The 18,976-nt window shown below is 46.2% G+C and overlaps 2 protein-coding genes across 4 annotated transcripts in view; one reads left to right on the plus strand and one right to left on the minus strand.

Annotated features, from left to right (window-relative positions):
• Window positions 1–18,976, minus strand: part of RPTOR (regulatory associated protein of MTOR complex 1) — a 422,339-nt gene that overhangs the window by 348,868 nt on the left and 54,495 nt on the right. The gene's annotated exons all lie outside the window — the stretch shown is intronic.
• Window positions 16,622–17,017, plus strand: LOC101136829 (large ribosomal subunit protein eL31-like). Its single transcript, XM_055389509.2, has one exon. It carries the CDS (start codon window positions 16,640–16,642, stop codon window positions 17,015–17,017), a length of 378 nt encoding a protein of 125 aa, XP_055245484.2. The 5' UTR covers window positions 16,622–16,639.

An 18,976-nucleotide genomic window follows, 5' to 3' on the forward strand; every position in this document is an offset into this window, starting at 1 on the left:
TTGCCACCAAATGAGCTGTGGAAATAATCCAGCATTCAGAGCTTCTGGGTTTCAGAATTGCACACAGGGCCTGCAGACCAGATCACCTCCACTCGAAGGCCTGTAAGCTCAGAGCATGTCACCTCACAGGTGAAAAACCTATTAACGCCTGTCACCTCCCAAAGAATTCAAAGCAAATCACAAGGGATTTCCTTACTGGAGTCTTCCTTCATAACTGATTGGTTAAAATCATATATATTTAAAAAGATACAGGTGATCAGGTGGCACAAACAAGCTTGAGTATAAATTCACAGGCTGACGTGCAGTGACACCTAAGTCACCGTGCAGAATGAAGAAATTAAACATGTTCAGCAGCCCAATCACTGCCTTCTGTCCCCCACACTGAGAGTGTGGCTCACACTTATCCTCCCAACATCAACAACTGAGAGTTGTGGAAAATAAACACAAAGCAAGACTGGGGCTGGCCACACAGGTCACAACATTCACTATCCCCTGGTTTGTCTGAAGGCAGAGCCACCCAATTCCCGGGAGCGCTCATTAGGATTCACAGCATCAAGCAGAAACTCGGAGCAAAGCCGAAGCTACACAAATGCATAATTTATAAAGAGAGTCAGAAACTAGAACATATAGCAAAGAGAGTAGATATACCTCGCAGGGAAGGGGAGGCGGGTAACCAAGTTGTCCAAGAGAAGGAAAAGCCAGTTTGCCCCCCTCACTTCCATCCCCAAGCACTGCTACAAAGTGAGCACCAAGCCCGCAGGAAGCACATCCAACTGAATTTCTGCAACCAAAACCTGCAGTCCAAAACAAGATCATCATCACCAGCAGCAACTGTGTTAGCTTGGGAGACTCCCTATTTTTATGTTCCTTTGTTCATTTCAATGGGAATTGGGAATGAGGGGAGAGGTGCGTGAATCTATGAGCTCAGCTCGTTACCTTGAGCCAGAGGCCTCATCTAGATTTAAGTACTACTCTTTTTTTAGGCCAAATTCTGTCTATGTATCACTGCTTTTAAAATCTGCCTCCACCCCTGTAGAACATCCTGATCAAAAGGAAACAAGAAGAGGAAAATTTCGGCCTCAGGGATGAGGAGGCCTCACCCACGGGGACCTTCGCACACATGAGTGCTACAGTCCTCACTTGGCTCACCCCTTCCTGCACCATGCAAACTGCACAAGGGACTTGGTATGAGTTTAGTTCCAACATCACAGACCCTTGAGAAATTTACATTTCTGAAAGTCAAAATAAGAACTGCATACAAAATAAGTTTCATAAAAGGAATCGTTATAGCTCACTTTAAAGGTGCTAGTTTTATTCTGGGGGAAAAAAAGTTTATTATAGAAACTGCAACTGTTTTGGCCAGGCGTGGTGGCTCACGCCTGTCATCCCAGCACTTTGGGAGGCCAAGCCTGGCGGATCACCTGAGGTCAGGAGTTTGAGACCACTCTAGCCAACGTGGTGAAACCCTGTCTCTACAAAACATAAAAATAAATAAATAAATAAATTAGCCGGCCGTGGTGGCACGCACCTGTGGTCCCGGCTACTCGGGAGGCTGAGGTGGGAGAACTGCTTGAACCCGGGAGGCGGACGTTACAGTGAGCCGAGATCACACCACTGCACTCCACCCTGGGCGACAGAGCAAGACCCCGTCTTAAAAAAAAAAAAAAAAAGTTGTAACTATTTTAAGCAAACTAAAGAAACTCCCTTCTTAAGGAATTCTATACTGAATCCTTCTGTGGTTCCTCCAAAAACAAATGGTCAGCCCTGGTGCGGGTGTGCGAAGCCACGCGACTATGCCTGGGGGTCTCTAAATGAACCGCTTCTACCTTGAGGCCTAGTGTGCGCAGCCAGTCAGCCCACCGCCCACCAAGGACTGCGTGAGGAGCTAGGAACCATTTCTTTGCTGTTCTTTAGTCGTCGATAATCCCCAAGGATACTTGTGGGATTTGCCTCTACCTGAAACACCTCATGGGGTGAAATTAACAAAAAAAGAAAAAGTGAAAATAAAAATACTTTGTCACAGAGCAAAAATACGAGGATATATACACTTACAAATTAATTCCACGTCATTCAACAGCATAAAATCTAAATACGATAAAATGCATCCTATGGAAGCCTAAAATTCCACGTTGAAGGGCATAATTAAATGGCGTATATTAAACAGTGTTACACGATAAAATAGTATATGTCCTTTACAAAAACATACTTTCAGGTTGCAACTGTTGGTGAACTCTGTTAGTAAATGGCTGAACTCTGGGGTATGTGAATTGTATCTCAGTAGAGCTGTTTAAAAAATATGTTCTCAAAGAATATTAAATGGCACAGAACATGCTCAAACATAACTGAAAAGAGGAGGGTACAAAACTGTACCCACAACTGTGATTCCAAATATAAGGTTGCACCAAATGAAAACACAAGATGTCATGAGTGATTCTGACCTCTTCAGAGGAACGTGATGATTCTTCTTTTCTTCTTTGTACCCGGCCCTTCTGTGTATGCACTTTCCATCTACCATAAACATGTTATTTCTATAAGCATGGGGGGGGCAGAAGTGGTGATAAAAATGACTTTACCACAATAGTCAAAAATTTTTTTCATGGTTGTGCATGTATGTCTATACAACTGTTTTTATACCCTGAAGATATAGAAAATAACCTGCGCAGTCAGCTGAAGCTTGGGCGAGTATCCAAGGTAACTAGCAAGCTGGACCGGTGTGAGGAGTGTTGTGCTGGCAGTATTGGGCACACTTAGACATCGAGTCGTGTTTCACTTACTCCTGGGAACTCTGGTCCTTAAAAACCAACAAATAATTTGTCTTCGTAAAGTAAGTACAGCAAAGGGCTCTAATATTTCTTTTTCTCCACTCCTTCCCAGTTCAAGATACGAAGTGAAGCCTATTGCTTCAATAGGGCTCAAACGGATCCTCCCATCTCCACCTCCCGAGTAGCTGAGACTACAGGCATGCGCCACCATGTTTGGCTAATTTTCTAAAATTTATTTCATGGAACAAGATTTTCAAATTTCAAGCCGGGTGCGGTGGCTCATGCCTATAATCCCTGCACTTCGGGAGGCCGAAGCAGGCAGATCACGAGGTCAGGAGTTCGAGATCAGCCTGGCCAATATGGTGAAACCCCATCTCTACTAAAAATACAAAAATTAGCCAGGCGTGGTGGTGTGCACCCATAATCCCAGCTACTCGGGAGACTGAGGCAGAAGAATTGCTTGAACCTGGGAGGCAGAGGTTGCAGTGGGCTGAGATCGTGCCACTGCACTCCAGCCTGGGCAACAGAGTGAGACTCCGTCTCAAAAAAAAAAAAAAAAAAAAAAAAAGATTTTCAATTTTCAATAAATGGATTGATTTCAAGGCTGTTTAGAGATTTATTTGATAACACACTGGGCCACAGCTTTACTATTCCTGATGCAAATTAAAATTAGCCACATTATCATGGGACTGAGTCATTCATTCAGGGCTAATTTTCCTTCCACTCTTCATTATCCAGCAATATGTTACCCACGGTACAGGCTTCATCAAATCAACCCCAAGGCAAGTAAAAATATGCAGGGCTCCCAGGCAGGCTGAAGACATAAGCCCATGGCATTTCTCAACAGAAAACTCTCAGAACGCTCAGAGCTTTGTTCTGCTTCTGTACCAGCCTTCTGCTTGGGCCAACGCATCTCATGAAGCCGTTCCAAAGGCTCCATAGCTCCAAATAGACGCGGGAGGTGGATTCCAATAACAGAGGCCTGGAAGAAAGGCCTCCGGGCCCCACTGCAGCTGCCACGGCATAAACCTGGCTAAATGGATATTTTCAGGAAGATGACGTCTAACATTAATGACAAGGGCTAACATTTACTTGGGAAGAAAAAGAATGGAGGAAGGGAAATTAGCCAGGAAGCTGTCATGGTGGAATAAGAAGGCCTGAGCTAGGTGTGGCAAGAGTGGAATGGGACAAGGAAGAAAGAAACCTCAATTTCAAAGAGAATAGGCAACAGCATGTGCTGCTAAGTGGGTATCAGAGATGAAAAGCATGGGTGAATCAAAGGTCTTGCACAGCTGAAAACCTAGTAATAAGCCGTCCATTAAGATGCCCCATGGGGAACCACGGCAGACATCTGCCATCTGTAGTTCCCCATAATCTTCTTAACACCTTCCGTATATCCTGACAATTTCTTATGCTACGGGTCCTAGCTTACTAAGGTGGAGAAAAAAAGAACTGTGTCCTGGCTCCTGCAGCTAAGGGGCCAGCATGTGACCTGGGTTCCTATGATAAGATGCACCTACAAGATCCAATTCTAGACCCTGAGACTCGAGGCCCCCGTTCCACAGGGAGGTGAGCACCCTGTGAGCTGTGTGGAAGAGGCACCTGGCTCTTCAGGAGGCAGTGGCAGGTCTTCCAGGACTCCTCCACTGTCTCAGTTGCTCAGCAGCTACAGAAGCCCCCTTGAAGCCTACCATAATGTCAGGGACCGGCTCTCGGGTCTTCTGGAGATCCTTGGCAAATCCCCTTTCTATTTAACCTGGCGGGAACAGACTCCGATGTTTTCTCCGAATGGCTTTTTCTGCCATCTACGTAAGAATGATGGCTTAGCAAACCTCACCTTAGTAAAATAACGTCAGAACTCTCCCCATGACCCAACTATTCAAAGGAATCCTAAATGAGGAATTACCGCAGGACAAGGCCAAAGGTGGAAGGAATTATCAACGTGAAATAACAAATAGCAACACTGCAGTTTCCTCCAAGTCCTGGTGACGAAGGCAACGGCACACGCAAGTATCCTTGGGGATTATCGACGACTAAAGCAGCTGTCGGCAAAGCGAGCACTACAATCAAGTCCATGGTCCAGAATTTTACAAAACACAGAGTGGCACACGCATCTTCCCTGGGTGCTTCAAAGCCTCTCTTGGCTACAGATGTTAAGATCTGAGCAGTGAGATGGTTTCTACAGCCTGCTATTCACTACACATATTTCTTCTTGACATTCTTGCAATTCTAATTGCCCGAAATATTTTTTCTTTAACATTCTCTATCTGGTCTGATCTCATGAAGTTGAGAAAAACATGTGACACAAAACAAAGAAGGCCACATTTAACACCACAGACCTCCATCTGAACAGGAAAACCTCACCTACAGACACAGGCCTGCAAAGCCAACGCAGAAGCCAGCACAGGAATCAGATATTCCGAAGGAGCCACCTAAATCAGAAATATTTTCTTGATATAGTAATTGTTAATAAAAATTCAAGCAGAGCCTTTCAATATTTGGATTTTTTTTCTTTAGAAAATAAATTTCAAAAATGGCATTCTTCAGGAAATATTTCAAGCATGAGACAAGGTGAGGCCTCTGAAACACTGAGGACAGGCCCCCTTCTCGGGGAGGCCACTTTGCTATCCCCACAGGCTGGCCTGAGCATACCTCTGGGACCCCCAACCGCAGCATGTGGCTTGGTGAGTATGTGTATTGGGGGTGGGTTCCCCTGGCTCTGGGTAGGTCTTCCAGGCCTGGCTTGTCTTTAAGCCCCCAGCACCTAGGGGTGCTGACATGAAGAGAGTGTCCAGCCATTTCCTTGTCAGGAAGGGACAGGACAATGAAAGGCCCCAGTGGAGTGCAGCAGTGTCGCTGGGGAGGCCTTCCACCAACACCAGGAGGAAAGCCAACCTTCTTCCCAAGACCTGTGGCAGGAATCCACTCAGCACGGCCACATCTGGGTGCAGAGATGATGCTGCGATAGATGCTTCATCGTGCTCCACAGCCACTTATCCAGAATACACGGCCCAGCCCGAGTCTCAACACCGCTTCATTCAACAACAGAGAGCACCTGTGTCCACACAACACGCGGCCCAGCCCGAGTCCAACACCAGTTCATTCAACCATAGAGAGCACCTGTGTCCACACAACACACAGCCCAGCCCAAGTCCAACACAGCGTCATTCAACCATAGACAGCACCTGTGTCCTGTTAGTTCTTCTTGAAAGTGTCCATATATGAATGTTACTACATATTAAATATAAGCACAAGAAAAGAAGTATGAAGAGACAGAGATTCTGAATGTTCACTTTGAATGTCTTCATTAAATGCTTGTGGCACCAGAGTCACGCCAGGTCCTGGGGCCGCGGTGCCCTGATGAACAAGATGTGCCCTGTCCCTTCCAGGGACGAGATACACATGTAAGTTTCCTTCCAGAAATGCCCAGAGTGCCACGGATCTCTCAGGAAAGACTTAGAACTAACCCTGTCTGACAGCACTGAGGAAAGCTTTGCAAGGCAAAGTGTCACTCGAGTCTGGAGAGAGAATTCACAGGCAAACAAGAAGTGACGGGCCACGGAGGCTGCCAGGAGCAGAGGCAGGAAAGTGGCCAGGTTCTCCAAGCAGAGCCAGCAGGACTCTCAGACAGGATGATGATGATCACTGAAGGCCACACACCACACCGGGGCAGGGGGGCCTTCATCTTACAGGAGATGCATCCAAGGAGGGCCCCTGGCTCTGTGGACAGAGGCTGATGCTGACGGACTATGGACTTTGAGATGCTTTTGGTTCTTTTTATAACTATACATACACGCTCATATATTTTACTTTCCCCTTAAAATTTCCATCCACATTATGGCCTTACATCTTTGACAAAAGTTTTGTTTGTTTGTTTTTGAGACAAAGTCTCATTCTGCCTCCCAGGCTGGAGTGCAGTGGCGTGATCACGGCTCACTGCAGCCTCAACCTCCTGGGCTCAGGTGATGCCTCCACCTCAGCCTCCCAAGTAGCTAGGACCACAAGTGGGTGCCACCACACCAAGCTAGTTTTTTTGTATTTTTTGTAGAGACAAGATCTCGCTATGTTGCCCAGGTTGTGACAAATGATTTCCAAATCAGTGTCGATTAAAAGTCAAAGAAGAGTATTTACACCTTTCTTTGTACATAAGACACAGGCTTCAGAGAACAAATGAGCCACAAAGCAAAGGCTGCAAATCAGAATGGCTTCAGATAATTCGACACTGGAAGCTAAGCAAGCCAGATTTACAACACAGAATTTAATAACTAGACAATCAGTTATGTGTGAAGACAGAGTAAACATTAAGATTCATATATTAGGCCCAACAGTGGCTCAAACCTGCTATCCTAGCACTTTGGGAGGTCTAGGTGGGAGGATCTGTTGAGCTCAAAAGTTCAAGACCAGCCTGGGCAACACAGCAAGACCCTGTCTCTACAAAAAATTGTTTTAATTAGCCAGGCATAGTGGTGCACACCTGTAGTCCCAGCTACGTGGGAGGGTAAGGTGTGAAGATCACTCGAGCCCAAGAGTTAGAGGTTACAGTGAGCTATGATGATACCATTGTACTCTAGCCTGGGTGAAAGAGTGAGAACCCTTCCCTTAAAAAAGATGCCTATTTTTAAAACTATCCTATTTTAGAGTGAGAGCAAATCTTCTAAGTTAAAGACTGATCACTTCCTGGTGTAATGCAATGTGAAGTCATCAACAACACTTATGAAGCGTTCTTGCCAAAAAGACTTAATGTGGATACAGTCAAACCTCTAGATTGAACTTCCAGTTTGCAGGAAATGCAGGGAATGAAAAAACAAGTGAAATGATGCCATGAGGAAACACTCAGCAAAACCTAAGTGGGACATTCTCCAACACAAGCAGCAGGCCCCTTCCGCAAGAAGTCTGTGTCATTTACGGGGGGGAACAAAGTTCCGCATTTAGAAAAGACTAAAGAAACAAACATAATGAGTAGATTTTGTTTTTTTTTAAAAAAACAGCTATAAAAGATGTTATTGAAACAGCTGAAGAAATTTCAATATAGACGAACTATTTAGATAATATTGTGGAAGTATGGTCAATTTTCTTAGGAGTGATATTGGTATTATGGTTAGACGGGTGAATGATGTTTGAATTCTTATGAGATGTGTGCAGGAGTATTCAGGAAGAAAATCACTAGCCACGCATGGTGGCTCACGCCTGCTCACGCCTGTAACCCCAACACTTTGGGAAGCCGAGTCGGGCAAATCACTTTAGGTCAGGAGTTCAAGACCAGCCTGGCCAACATGGTGAAACCCCCTCTCTACTAGAAGTACATATAAAAAATTAGTTGGGTGTGGTGGTGCATGCCTATAATCCCAGCTACTCAGGAAGCTGAGGCAGGAGAATCACTTGAACTTAGGAAGCAGAGGTTTCGGTGAGCAAAGGTCGCATCACGGCACTCTAGCGTGGGCGACAAAGTGAGACTCCATCTCAAATAATAATAATAATAATAACATGTGCTACTTACTTTCAAATGATTCAAAAACAAACAAAAGTGTGACAGAAAGAGCAAATACGACAAAATGCAAACAAGCCTTGTGTCAAAGTGGTGAGTGTGAGGTGTTCATGGTACCATTCTTTCAGGTCTTCCAATTGTGTGAAAAGTTTTCAAAATAAAGATTTGGAGGCAATCTGCATTGGAAAAACAAAACTGACCACAAGACCCCCAGGAAAAATGCAATCTATTGCTTGAAATTAGTTTCCAGGTAATAAAAAGCATTTTACTTTCCAAGAAAGGACAAGATCGAAAACCCATTATATTAAACAGACTGCACATGTATCTGCACTCGAAAATTCAGTTGGAAAAGCAGACGTGCAACAGTATTCAAGTGTCTGACACATTATCTTCCCTTCATGCTAAATTGGTGTCTAAGATGATGATACCTTCAGTACGACAGAAGTCAAAAAGAACTTTCTGGGTTTTCTTTCCTTCAAGAGAAGCACTCTAACAAGTCAGGGAGGGTATCACTTCCTCTGGGCTTCTCCTGGTGGGTGGCACGGGGTGCTCCTCAGGGTCTACTGTCGTGGAGATCATCCCTAGGTTCGGCTGAAGGATCACATCAGGAAGTTTCCCTTCCCATTCACTCCCGCTCAGTGAGAGCCGCCCAGCAAGAAGCACCCGGGAGTACAGCCACGAGGCCATCAGCCTTCTGCCCTTTCCTCAAGCACAGGGTCCCTATTAGGCACCTCCACACCAGTTCATAAATGCCCCCTGCACCATTACCTGCCCATACCATGGAGACAGCAGGCCGCATCTCAGCCCCGTCATCTTAACTCCCTGAACCTTCTTACTAACAAGACATACTTGCTCACTGTAATGAGCTACAGTAATTGACAACCATGGGAATGCTACATATTCCATGAACACAATTCAGACGTGTTTTCTGTCTATATCATCATAATGTTGTATAATCAAGCTTTTGCTGCATGTACCAGGAACAGGAAATGAAAGGTTTCACATTTTGCTGAGTGTATAATGAATGTGGTAAAGATGAACAAATGCAAGGAGGGAAGGAGAAGGAGAAGGAGGGAGAGAAAGAGGAGGAGGAGAAGAGCTGGAGATAAAGGAGGAAGCAGAGATAGAGGAGGATGAGGAAAGGACAGTAAACCAACAAATGAAAAGAAAAGCAACTCTATGACCATTAGTTGAAGTCGAAAATGAGAAAACCTTATTCTCTCCCTGATGGCCAAGGCCCCACGACCCTCAGGACATGCCCTTGACGTGAGAACCGACTTGCTGGAAGGCCTCGTTCCAGGACCCAGCAGGCACAGCAGGGGAATGTGCTAGCTACACCCTGGGCTACACTTTTCAATTGGCTAAATGTCAGTTGTAAGCTACCATTTTCCATTTACCCTTTAAAGTCTATTACCACATGCATGTAGCCTACAATGGCTCTCTTAACACACACACACACACACACACACACACACACACACACACACACACAAAACCAACACCTTAATCTTTTTTTTTTTTTTTGAGACAGAATCTCGCTCTGTCGCCCAGGCTGGAGTGCAGCAGTGCAATCTCAGCTCACTGCAACCTCCACCTCCTGGGTTCAAGCGATTCTCATGCCTCAGCCTCCTGAGTAGCCGGAATTACAGGCGTGCGCCATCATGCCTGGCTAATTTTTCTATTTTTAGTAGAGATGGGGTTCCACCATGTTGGCCAGGCTGGTCTCGAACTATGACTTCAAATAATCTGCCCACCTCAGCCTCCCAAAATGCTGGGATTACAGGTGTGAGCCACCCTGCCCAGCCAAATCAAATGATTTATACACATCTCAAGACGTATCAACATTGTTTCCCGGCTTAAACTACTAATCTGGAAGCTTCCAGCCACTAGCAGTCGTGAAGCTACTTAACTCAGTGTGAAACCCACCATCTGCCAGAAGGAAGAATATTAACAGCTAGAACGTTTACTGCAATTCCTGGACACAGCGTGTCATTTCCAAATGCCTCTTCCGACCTGCGCTGCTCACAGTGCAGAATTCTGTGGGCCTGAGAGCAGAGCACCCAGCACAAACCTAAGGAAAGGTCTGCACGCCGCATGTGCTCCCAGCCCCCTGCAGCCCGAGGCAGGCTAGTGATGCCCTCTCCACACGGGCCGCGCTGTGCTCTCCATGCTTCCCTGGATCTGTTAGGGCACCTGCAGCATGGCCACTTCCTCCTCCCAACTCTCTCCTCTCCTGGCCTAGTGCCTCCCGCCCACTCTGACTTCTTCTTGTCATTGTAACACCTCCTAGGTCAGTAAAAGGCATTGCTCATCCCCGACTCTCACACTGGGTGCAGCAAATTTTGCGACTAATAGGCGTCTGACCACCCTCAGCTTCCTGCTCAGTTATCTGCAGACTGTAGCGGTTCCATCTGAACCACGCGCAGAAGCACCTGTTCCCTCATCTGCCCAAGGGCACTCAATAAACACCAAAGGACTCTGAAGACCAACACGGTCAAGACCAACATGGTCAGCTACTGCGGGTGGGCCTCAGTGCACCATCACCAAGAAGGGGGGAAAGTGCCCCGAGCATGCTGGACTCAGCAGGCGGCAGTGGCCCTGAGAAGGCAGCAATGCACCCGGCCTTTGTCTAGGCACACAGACCTAGGGTGGGCCACGTCCCCACACAATTCCATCTGTTGCCTCAGTCACGTCCGCTAACCTCTCTGAATCTCAGTTTCTTCTCTTCCTGATACCCCCACCGCCACCTACTTCAGAGGGTTGTTTGAGGGCCAAAGAAGACATAATCTGGATTATCGGTGACAAACCTCTAATGAGATTAGAGTATACATTGTTAGAAAAAACAACGGCTGTAAAGACGGCAACTCCAATGATGGCCCACAAAGTTTTCCATGCACTCATAGGGAAGACCTCGAGAATATTCTGTTACATGAAAAAAGAAAATTGCAGAATAATGCATATAGAGTATTACTTTTCTCCTAAGGAAAGGAGGGAAATGAGATTGTATATTCCTATTTGCTGCAATTTGAACAAAGTACTAGATGGACACACGAAAAGTCGCTGTCACTGTGCTGTGCCGTCGGGCAGGGGCAGGTGGCAGGAGTGGGGGAACCCTGCTCAGTAAACTGAAAAATGAGAGAGTCTATCACTCTCAAAATCAAAAGAATTAAGTGACAGCAAGCAAAAATCTTAAATACAAATACACTGTATCATGAAACCCAACATTAGCAATACACCATCAGCAAAACTACATCCTTTTGTCACATTAAATTGTGTTCATTTACTGTCTTTGTAGTTGGATTGAATTTGTATGTGTGGGATTTACAGCTGCACAAAATTCCTCTAACCATAAGGAATTTATGCCTAGCCTTGGGTTTTATATGTTTAAGTAGTATTATAATAAAAATTATGTATGCATATTTTTACCTTCAATATGGGGTTTAATTAACTTTAAAAAATCGGGGAGCATGTGGGTGGTGGTGCAGGTGGTACAACGAGCAGGTACCTGATGAGGACTGCAGCTCCACGCAGCAGGTCCAGCCCTCGTCCTGCAGCACCCAGTGCTAAAAACTGTGGCCAAATTTCTCTAAACAAACAATGTCAAAAAATCAGGGAGATATAAAAGCAAAATGAACTTAAAAATAATTACATATATATATATAAATGGCATATATACACATATATACACATATATGCCATTAAAAACTTTAGGGAGATGAGGGACAAAACATCAGTTTTAAAGGAGGCATAGCTGAGCGTAAATCCTGATTCAACCACTTAGTGGCTAGATTAGAAAGCAGGACAGGTTACAGAAACACTAATCGACTAGTAAGCTAACATATATAGAAGAGCAATATAAAAGATACTCTGAAAACGATTGATACATGACATTAAAACCACTAAATGATCCATTTTTTGAACATTACCAAAACTGTGGTTCTAGATCCAAAACTACCTTCAGTTGTAAATAAAATCTGGTACTGCCAACAGCTACGGAGTAATAAAATGTTTAAATAGTTTTCAGGTTGAAGAAAGCTGGGCGCGGTGGCTCACGCCTATAATCCCAGCACTTTAGGAGGCTGACACAGAAAGATCACTTGAGGCAAGGGGGGCGTTCAAGACCAGCCTGGGAGACAGAGTGAGACTCCTCTTCAAAAAAAAAAGTTGAAGGATGCCCTAAGACCGTGGGGTCTGAGCCTCACATGCATGCACCTCACACTCAGCTGCTAAGAAGCAATGTGTGGGCGCCTTCATGTGCTGCATCTGTAATACGACCTATTGTAGATTCATTTTTCTTGTTAGATAATGAATCCTTAACCTGAGTAGCCCCCTCTAGAAACCTCAAGTTGAATTTCAACCAGGGAATGGCCCGATTCATTGCCTGCTGATTGCTAAGAGGTATTACTTGTAGGTAGATATGCAGTGCAATTAAATGGATACTCACACCCCCAAAAAGAACTTGGATGGATGGATGGATGGATGGATGGATGGCCAGACGGAAGGGTAGGTAGGTGGTTGGACAGACAGGTAAACAGTAGTGAATAAATAAATGGACAGATAAGTAGACAGATCCATTCAGACAGAAGATTGAAATTTGCCCCTGACAAATGATTTCCCACAGTGTCATCACTAAAACAAAAATCAGAAATACAAGAAACGATAGGACCACTCCCAAAGTCCTTAATCAACTGCTTCAATCAAGAAAAGGTAGGGTGGGAAAAAACTGTCAATCACTTTAAAAATTGCTACACAACTGCATTCATTTTTAAAGATCAGGTAAAAAATTTTCAAAAGCTAACGGAAACCTCCTAAAAAGTTTACTGGTACCAGGAGTTCCAGACCAGCCTGGGCAACATAACACTCATCTCTAAAAGAAACAAAAAATAAAAAAATTAGCAGGGCATGATAGACCACACCTGGAGTCTCAGAAAGCTCTGTCTCAAAAAAAAAAAAAAAAAAAAAAAGGCCAGGCGCCGTGGCTCATGCCTGTAATCCCAGCACTTTGGGAGGCCGAGGCGGGTGGATCGCGAGGTCAGCAGATCGAGACCACCCTGGCTAACACGGTGAAACCCCGTCTCTACTGAAAATACAAAAAATTAGCCGGACATGATGGTGGGTTTCTGTAGTCCCAGCTACTCGTGAGGCTGAGGCAGGAGAACAGCGTGAACCCGGGAGGCGGAACTTGCAGTGAGCGCAGATCGCACCACTGCACTCCAGCCTGGGCGACAGAGCGAGACGCCGTCTCAAAAAACAAAAACAAAAGTCTATTGGTAAGAGACACGCATAGAAAACACCACCACCACACTTGATGCACCTAGCACCTACCAACACCTCAAGCTTTACATAATGACTCACATTTCCAAAACCTAGATAATGAAGGACAATCAGATCCAGAGCTACACCAGTGCCCAAAGAGCAAATCCACCCTCCGTCTGACTCAGAGCTCCCTCTTACTGCACAGCTAGTCCGTGCCTGAGACATAACGGGCATTTGTCATGAGCAACTGAACACAGATGGGTCTGTGACTGCCTCCCATGTGTCAGGCACTGTGCTGGGTGCTTTGCATTTTCAAATAACCTGGCAAGGTGTATATCACCAGCTCTATTTTACACCTAGGAACTGTAGCTCTGGAAGAGAAACGCCCAGGTGGTCTAGGCCTCACTGGTACCCAACTCTGTTTTGCAGCCGGTACGCCCCGTTTGTGTTGAGTGATCACTAGATAAGAGACTTAAGACTATGCACTTCCTCTCGGCCATGGTCCAGAACTGAGACACGGTTTCCTCAACTCATCACGGACACAGTAACGGAAAAACCCTGCACAGGCTCTCTAGCTCCCAGCAGTGCATTTTCACTGACTCTCACGTATCACCTGCTCTGTCACCCACCACCTCCCCACCTTCTTTTTTCTTAATGTAAAAGAAATAAAACCTGAGAGGTTATACACCTGTCATCACAAAGCCCCTCTCCCAGTACAAGCAGGAGGATGAGAGCACATGCACTGCTGTCAGTCACTGCTCTCCTCAACACTGAGTTCAATGAAACAGCCTTTCTTCCTTCTTCACCCAGGCGAAAACTTAACTTCGAGAATTAGCAAAACTGCCCATAAGCCCCCAGCCCCAGGGCATCTGAGTGCTGGTGAAACATGGGCCATCCCACAAGACATGGATCGTCTTAACCGTCTTGGCCATACCTTACTCCAACCCATAAGAGAAAATCAGCCAGGTCTGGTGGCTCCCACCTATAATCCCAGCACTTTGGGAGGACGAGGCAAGAGGATCACGTGAGCCCAGGAGCTCAAGACCAGCTGGGCAAGATAATAAGACCCACCCTCTCAAAAAAAAAGGAAAAAAAAAAAAAGATATGATTTGGCTCTGTGTTCTCATCTTGAATTGTAGCTCCCATAATTTCCATGTGTCATGGGAGGGGCCTGGTGAGAGGTAACTGAATCGCATGGATGGATCTTTCCTGTGCTGTTCTCATGATAGTGAATAAGTCTCACAAGATCTGATGGTTTTATAAAGGGGAGTTCCCCTACACAAGCTCTCTTGCCTGCCGCCATGTGAGACACGACTTTGCTCCTCATTCACCTTCCGCCATGATTGTGAGGCCTCCCCAGATATGAGATAAAGAGTCCATTAAACCTCTTTCCTTTATGAATTACCCTGTCTCTGGTATGTCTTTATTAGCGGCGTGAGAACAGACTAATACAGGAGGATTTTACCTTCTGGACCAACAGGGACAGCATCGTCAACAACCCTGCCCCTGGAGTGATTTTCTCCTGCTTCTCCTGTTCCATCAAAAGACTAACTCATTATTTTGTCCAAAGATACTATCTACATTTATGAAGACTGAGAAAGTTACTTTAACCACTTCTGTAATGCAAAGATATTTTATAGGTACTTAATATTTAATTGTAATTCAATGATGTTCTCACAGAAGTAACTCTGCCAGCATTCTGTATCTGCACAGCACATAAGCTCAGAAAAGTTCTGTTTCTATCCAAGTTAACATACAATTCTAATAAGTTTTTTCTTGCAACATACCTGCTACTTCCCCTTTGTGACTACAACTGTATTATACTTCAGCACTTGGTTGAAAATAGCTGATTGAAAGTGGTGATGTACATGTCAATATTCGCTTGTTTTCAGGTTTTTATTCCCCCGTCTGTGTTTGAGAGACATTAATCAGAAAGGAAAGGATAAGTTGGTATCTGTGCAGAAGAGGGTTAAGAAAGCAGGCCCCAGCAGCCCTCCTTTCAAAGCCCTGCTTACGGGGGTGGCCCGTGGCTGGGGTCTGCGGACTTGGATTTCTGGAGGATTCCCACCACCCTAACTAGTAAGTGCGGACTTGGATTTCTGGAGGATTCCCACCACCCTAACTAGTAAGTGGGGTTCGCTGTGCCTCAACTGTTTTCCAACAATAGGGTTTATGCTGAATGCCTGCTTTCCTGCCAGAAGGCTGGGATTTTGGCAAAGGCTGCCTGTCACCAGCCTCCAGTAAAAACCCTGGGGGCTAAGTCTCGGATGCGCTTCTTTGGCTGGCAACATTTCACTACCTTGTATTGGTCTACCTTGTTCTGGGGGAAATTAGCCCCTCCTGTGAGCCTCCATGGGGGCGGGGCTTTCAGAAACTTGTGCCTGGTTCCCTTCAGACCTCACCCCATGCACCCTTTCGCCTAGCTGGTTTTGCTTTGTTATCTTTCTATTGTAATAAATCATGCCCATGAGTATTAGATCCTGAGTCCTGTGAGTACTCCCAGTAAATCCTCGAAGCAGGAGGTGGTCTTGGGGACTCCACCCAGCACCACATTTGCACAACCAAACAATAATCAACTTTTCACCCCTTGTTCCCTTAACCCTTCAAAGGATGCACCAACCCCCACGAGCTTCTTGCAAAGCGCGCAGGGTCAAACACGCGTGCTTTCCCAGTTCCCTGAATTCAATGCGTGTTCGCACTTAGTACAAATTAGACCACTGCCTAGATGTGAAGCTCTCAGAAAAATTACCTTTTATGCCACGACCTCCTCATTCTGAGCTCTCACTGCTTTAGCGGTTTCTTGATAGGTTTCTCTTGGTTTGACAACAAGATAAATTAGATTTAAAATTATTTCCAATTTTACTCAACGAAGTCTACAGGTTACATTGTCTGGGTAAAAGTGAGATTAATCTTATTGATAGAGGTGTTTTTCATGACAAAAATAAACAGCATGATGAGGGAGACAGGCGCCAAATCCAGCCACCATGAATAGTTCCTACTTTCCACCACTCATCAGAAAAACATCCCTAAACCATGTGAACACGAGAAGTACAAAGAACCCATCTGGGATGATCATCCAATAGACAACCCAAGAAAACCCAACTGTCCTTTTCCTTTCCAACTTGGACCCGGCAGAATGGCTCCCGCAGAAAAGGATGGCGAGAAGAAAAACGGCCATTCTGCCATCAACGAGGTGGTGACCCGAGAAGACACCATCAACATTCACAAGCGCATCCACGGAGTGGGCTTCATGAAGCGTGCCCCTCAGGCACTCAAAGAGATTCGGAAATTTGACATGAAGGAGATGGCAACTCCAGATGTGTGCATTGATACCAGGCTCAACAAAGCTGTCTGGGCCAAAGGAATAAGGAATGTCCCCTACCGCATCCGTGCGTGGTTATCCAGAAAATGTAATGAGGATGAAGATTCACCAAATAAGTTCTATACTTTGGTTACCTATGTACCTGTTACCATGTTCAAAAATCTACAGACAGTCAATGTGGATGAGAACTAATCACTGATCATCAAATACATCAAATAAAGTTATAAAACTCCCCCCCACCAAAAAAAAAGAAAAGAAAACTGAACCATCTTCACCAACAGCAGCAAAACCATAAAATAATCTGCCAGGGAAGTTTAAAGAAGGCTGGGATGTGTGGGATGAGAAGTTCTCCCCATCTGCGGGGCCTGACCAGCCATCCCTGGCACGGAACCTGCGTGCCCCTGAGATGTGGGAGAGTGGCCCGCCGGCGCTGCGGCTGCACAGCCAGGTACCCCAACCCTCAGTGATGGCCAGCAATCATTTTCTCCTTCCTGCAGGGGCAGGAATTCAGAAAGGGAAGGGAGGGGACACCTTGTCTCTGCTCCACAATGACCGGGTCCTCAGCAGGCAAGATGCAAAGGCTGGTGATGGCTCAGTGGCTGGCACTGGCACCGCCAGAAGCTTCACCACTCACACATCTGGCGGCTGACAGTGGTGGTCGCTGTTAATGAGAAACCACCTCCTCCCATAGCCTCCTCTGGCAGCCTCTACGATGGGGCTGGTCTTGGGTTCTGAGAGAACCAGGTGAACGGTATGTCGTCCTCAGCACACCAGCCAAGAGCGCCATTTCCCCTCCAGTCACGGCCCATCCAGATCCAAGGGAGGGAACAGCAACTTCACCTCTCAATGGGAGGCGTTTCACAGTTACACTGCAGAGAGGGCATGTGGGGCGGGAGATACTGCTGCGGTCATCTCTGGAAAATACAATCTGCCACTGTCCATCCTCTGGCCACCACATGTCACATCCTCCCACATGCAAAATGAACCTGACACCTCCCCAGGGCCCCCAAGGCCCGTCCGATTACTGCCATCAGCTTGAAGTCTGGGGTCTCGTCACCTAAACCCTGCCCAGCTGAGGAGCCTGTGTGCAGGAACATGCAGTTCCTTAAGTCCACCCCTCTTCCATGCCCGTTCTTCCCAATCCAGGTCTAAAGAGCTGACCTAGACACACCCACACCCCACACACAATGTCCCACCCGGGACAGCCACTCGAGGCAGGCACACAGCGCCAGCACCTCCATCAGGGCTCTGTCCTGGTACCTGGGGCTTGTTCTCTGGGATCTCAGCTCCGCCTTCTCAGATATACTTCATTTTCCATGAAAAGTACCCCACATTTACAGCTGGGTGATTTTCACAGCCTGCTCCCTCCTCACAGAAGTCTGGGGGCCCAAAGACTTATTTTCATTTTGTATTGCCTCTGCTCCTTTCAGTCCAGGCAGACACATAATTTCTTTAAAAACACTTGGTGCGCGTTTTGTGTATTAACTCATAATCTCCTCCATTAGACAAGCCACACCCATAAAGAGACAAGCCCTTTACTTCCTGGGCTCCCAGAAGAGGCGGTGGCATGACAACGCCCTTTGGACTCTTCGAGGCCAGACTGGGGATTTAATGCAAGAATCTGCAGGCCTCTCCTCCAGCTGAAAGGCCGGACGCTGCACTTGGATCTCAATCTGAAGCCTTAGGAACGGAGCTCACAGCCCAGTTCAGATTCGCTTTTTGCCTGAAGCCCTTTCTTCACTTGAGGAGCCTGGAGAAGAGGCTGGGAATGAGAAACAGTCTTATTTTTGAACCCAGCAAGTCCTCTTTCTTTACACCAAGGAGAAGCCAGGTGGCACTTTGAATTTTCTGCCTGGAAATCTCCTAAACTAGATGAGCAAGTTCATTAAATACACACATACTTTCCTCTTTCCCATAGCAACAATGACACCAGGCTTCCCACCACCACCTAACAAGGGGCCCCTTTCCTCCAGCGTGCAATGACACGTTCCCTCCTTTCCTTCCGGGGTAGGCAACAGGCAGCCAGTAGGCCAAGCCCAACCTGCTGAGGACCAAATCCAGGGCACCCATGTGGTGGACACCGTCTGCAGTGCCTTCTCACATTGGCAGAGTAGCAGGGACAGTCATCATGTGCCACCCACAGGCTAAAAT

Source organism: Gorilla gorilla, chromosome 4 (genome assembly GCF_029281585.2).
Source record: "Gorilla gorilla gorilla isolate KB3781 chromosome 4, NHGRI_mGorGor1-v2.1_pri, whole genome shotgun sequence".
Classification (NCBI taxonomy): domain Eukaryota; kingdom Metazoa; phylum Chordata; class Mammalia; order Primates; family Hominidae; genus Gorilla; species Gorilla gorilla.

Coding starts and splice junctions, on each gene's coding strand:
- LOC101136829 (XM_055389509.2), top strand. CDS start 16,640: ATGGCTCCCGCAGAAAAGGATGGCGAGAAGAAAAACGGCCATTCTGCC.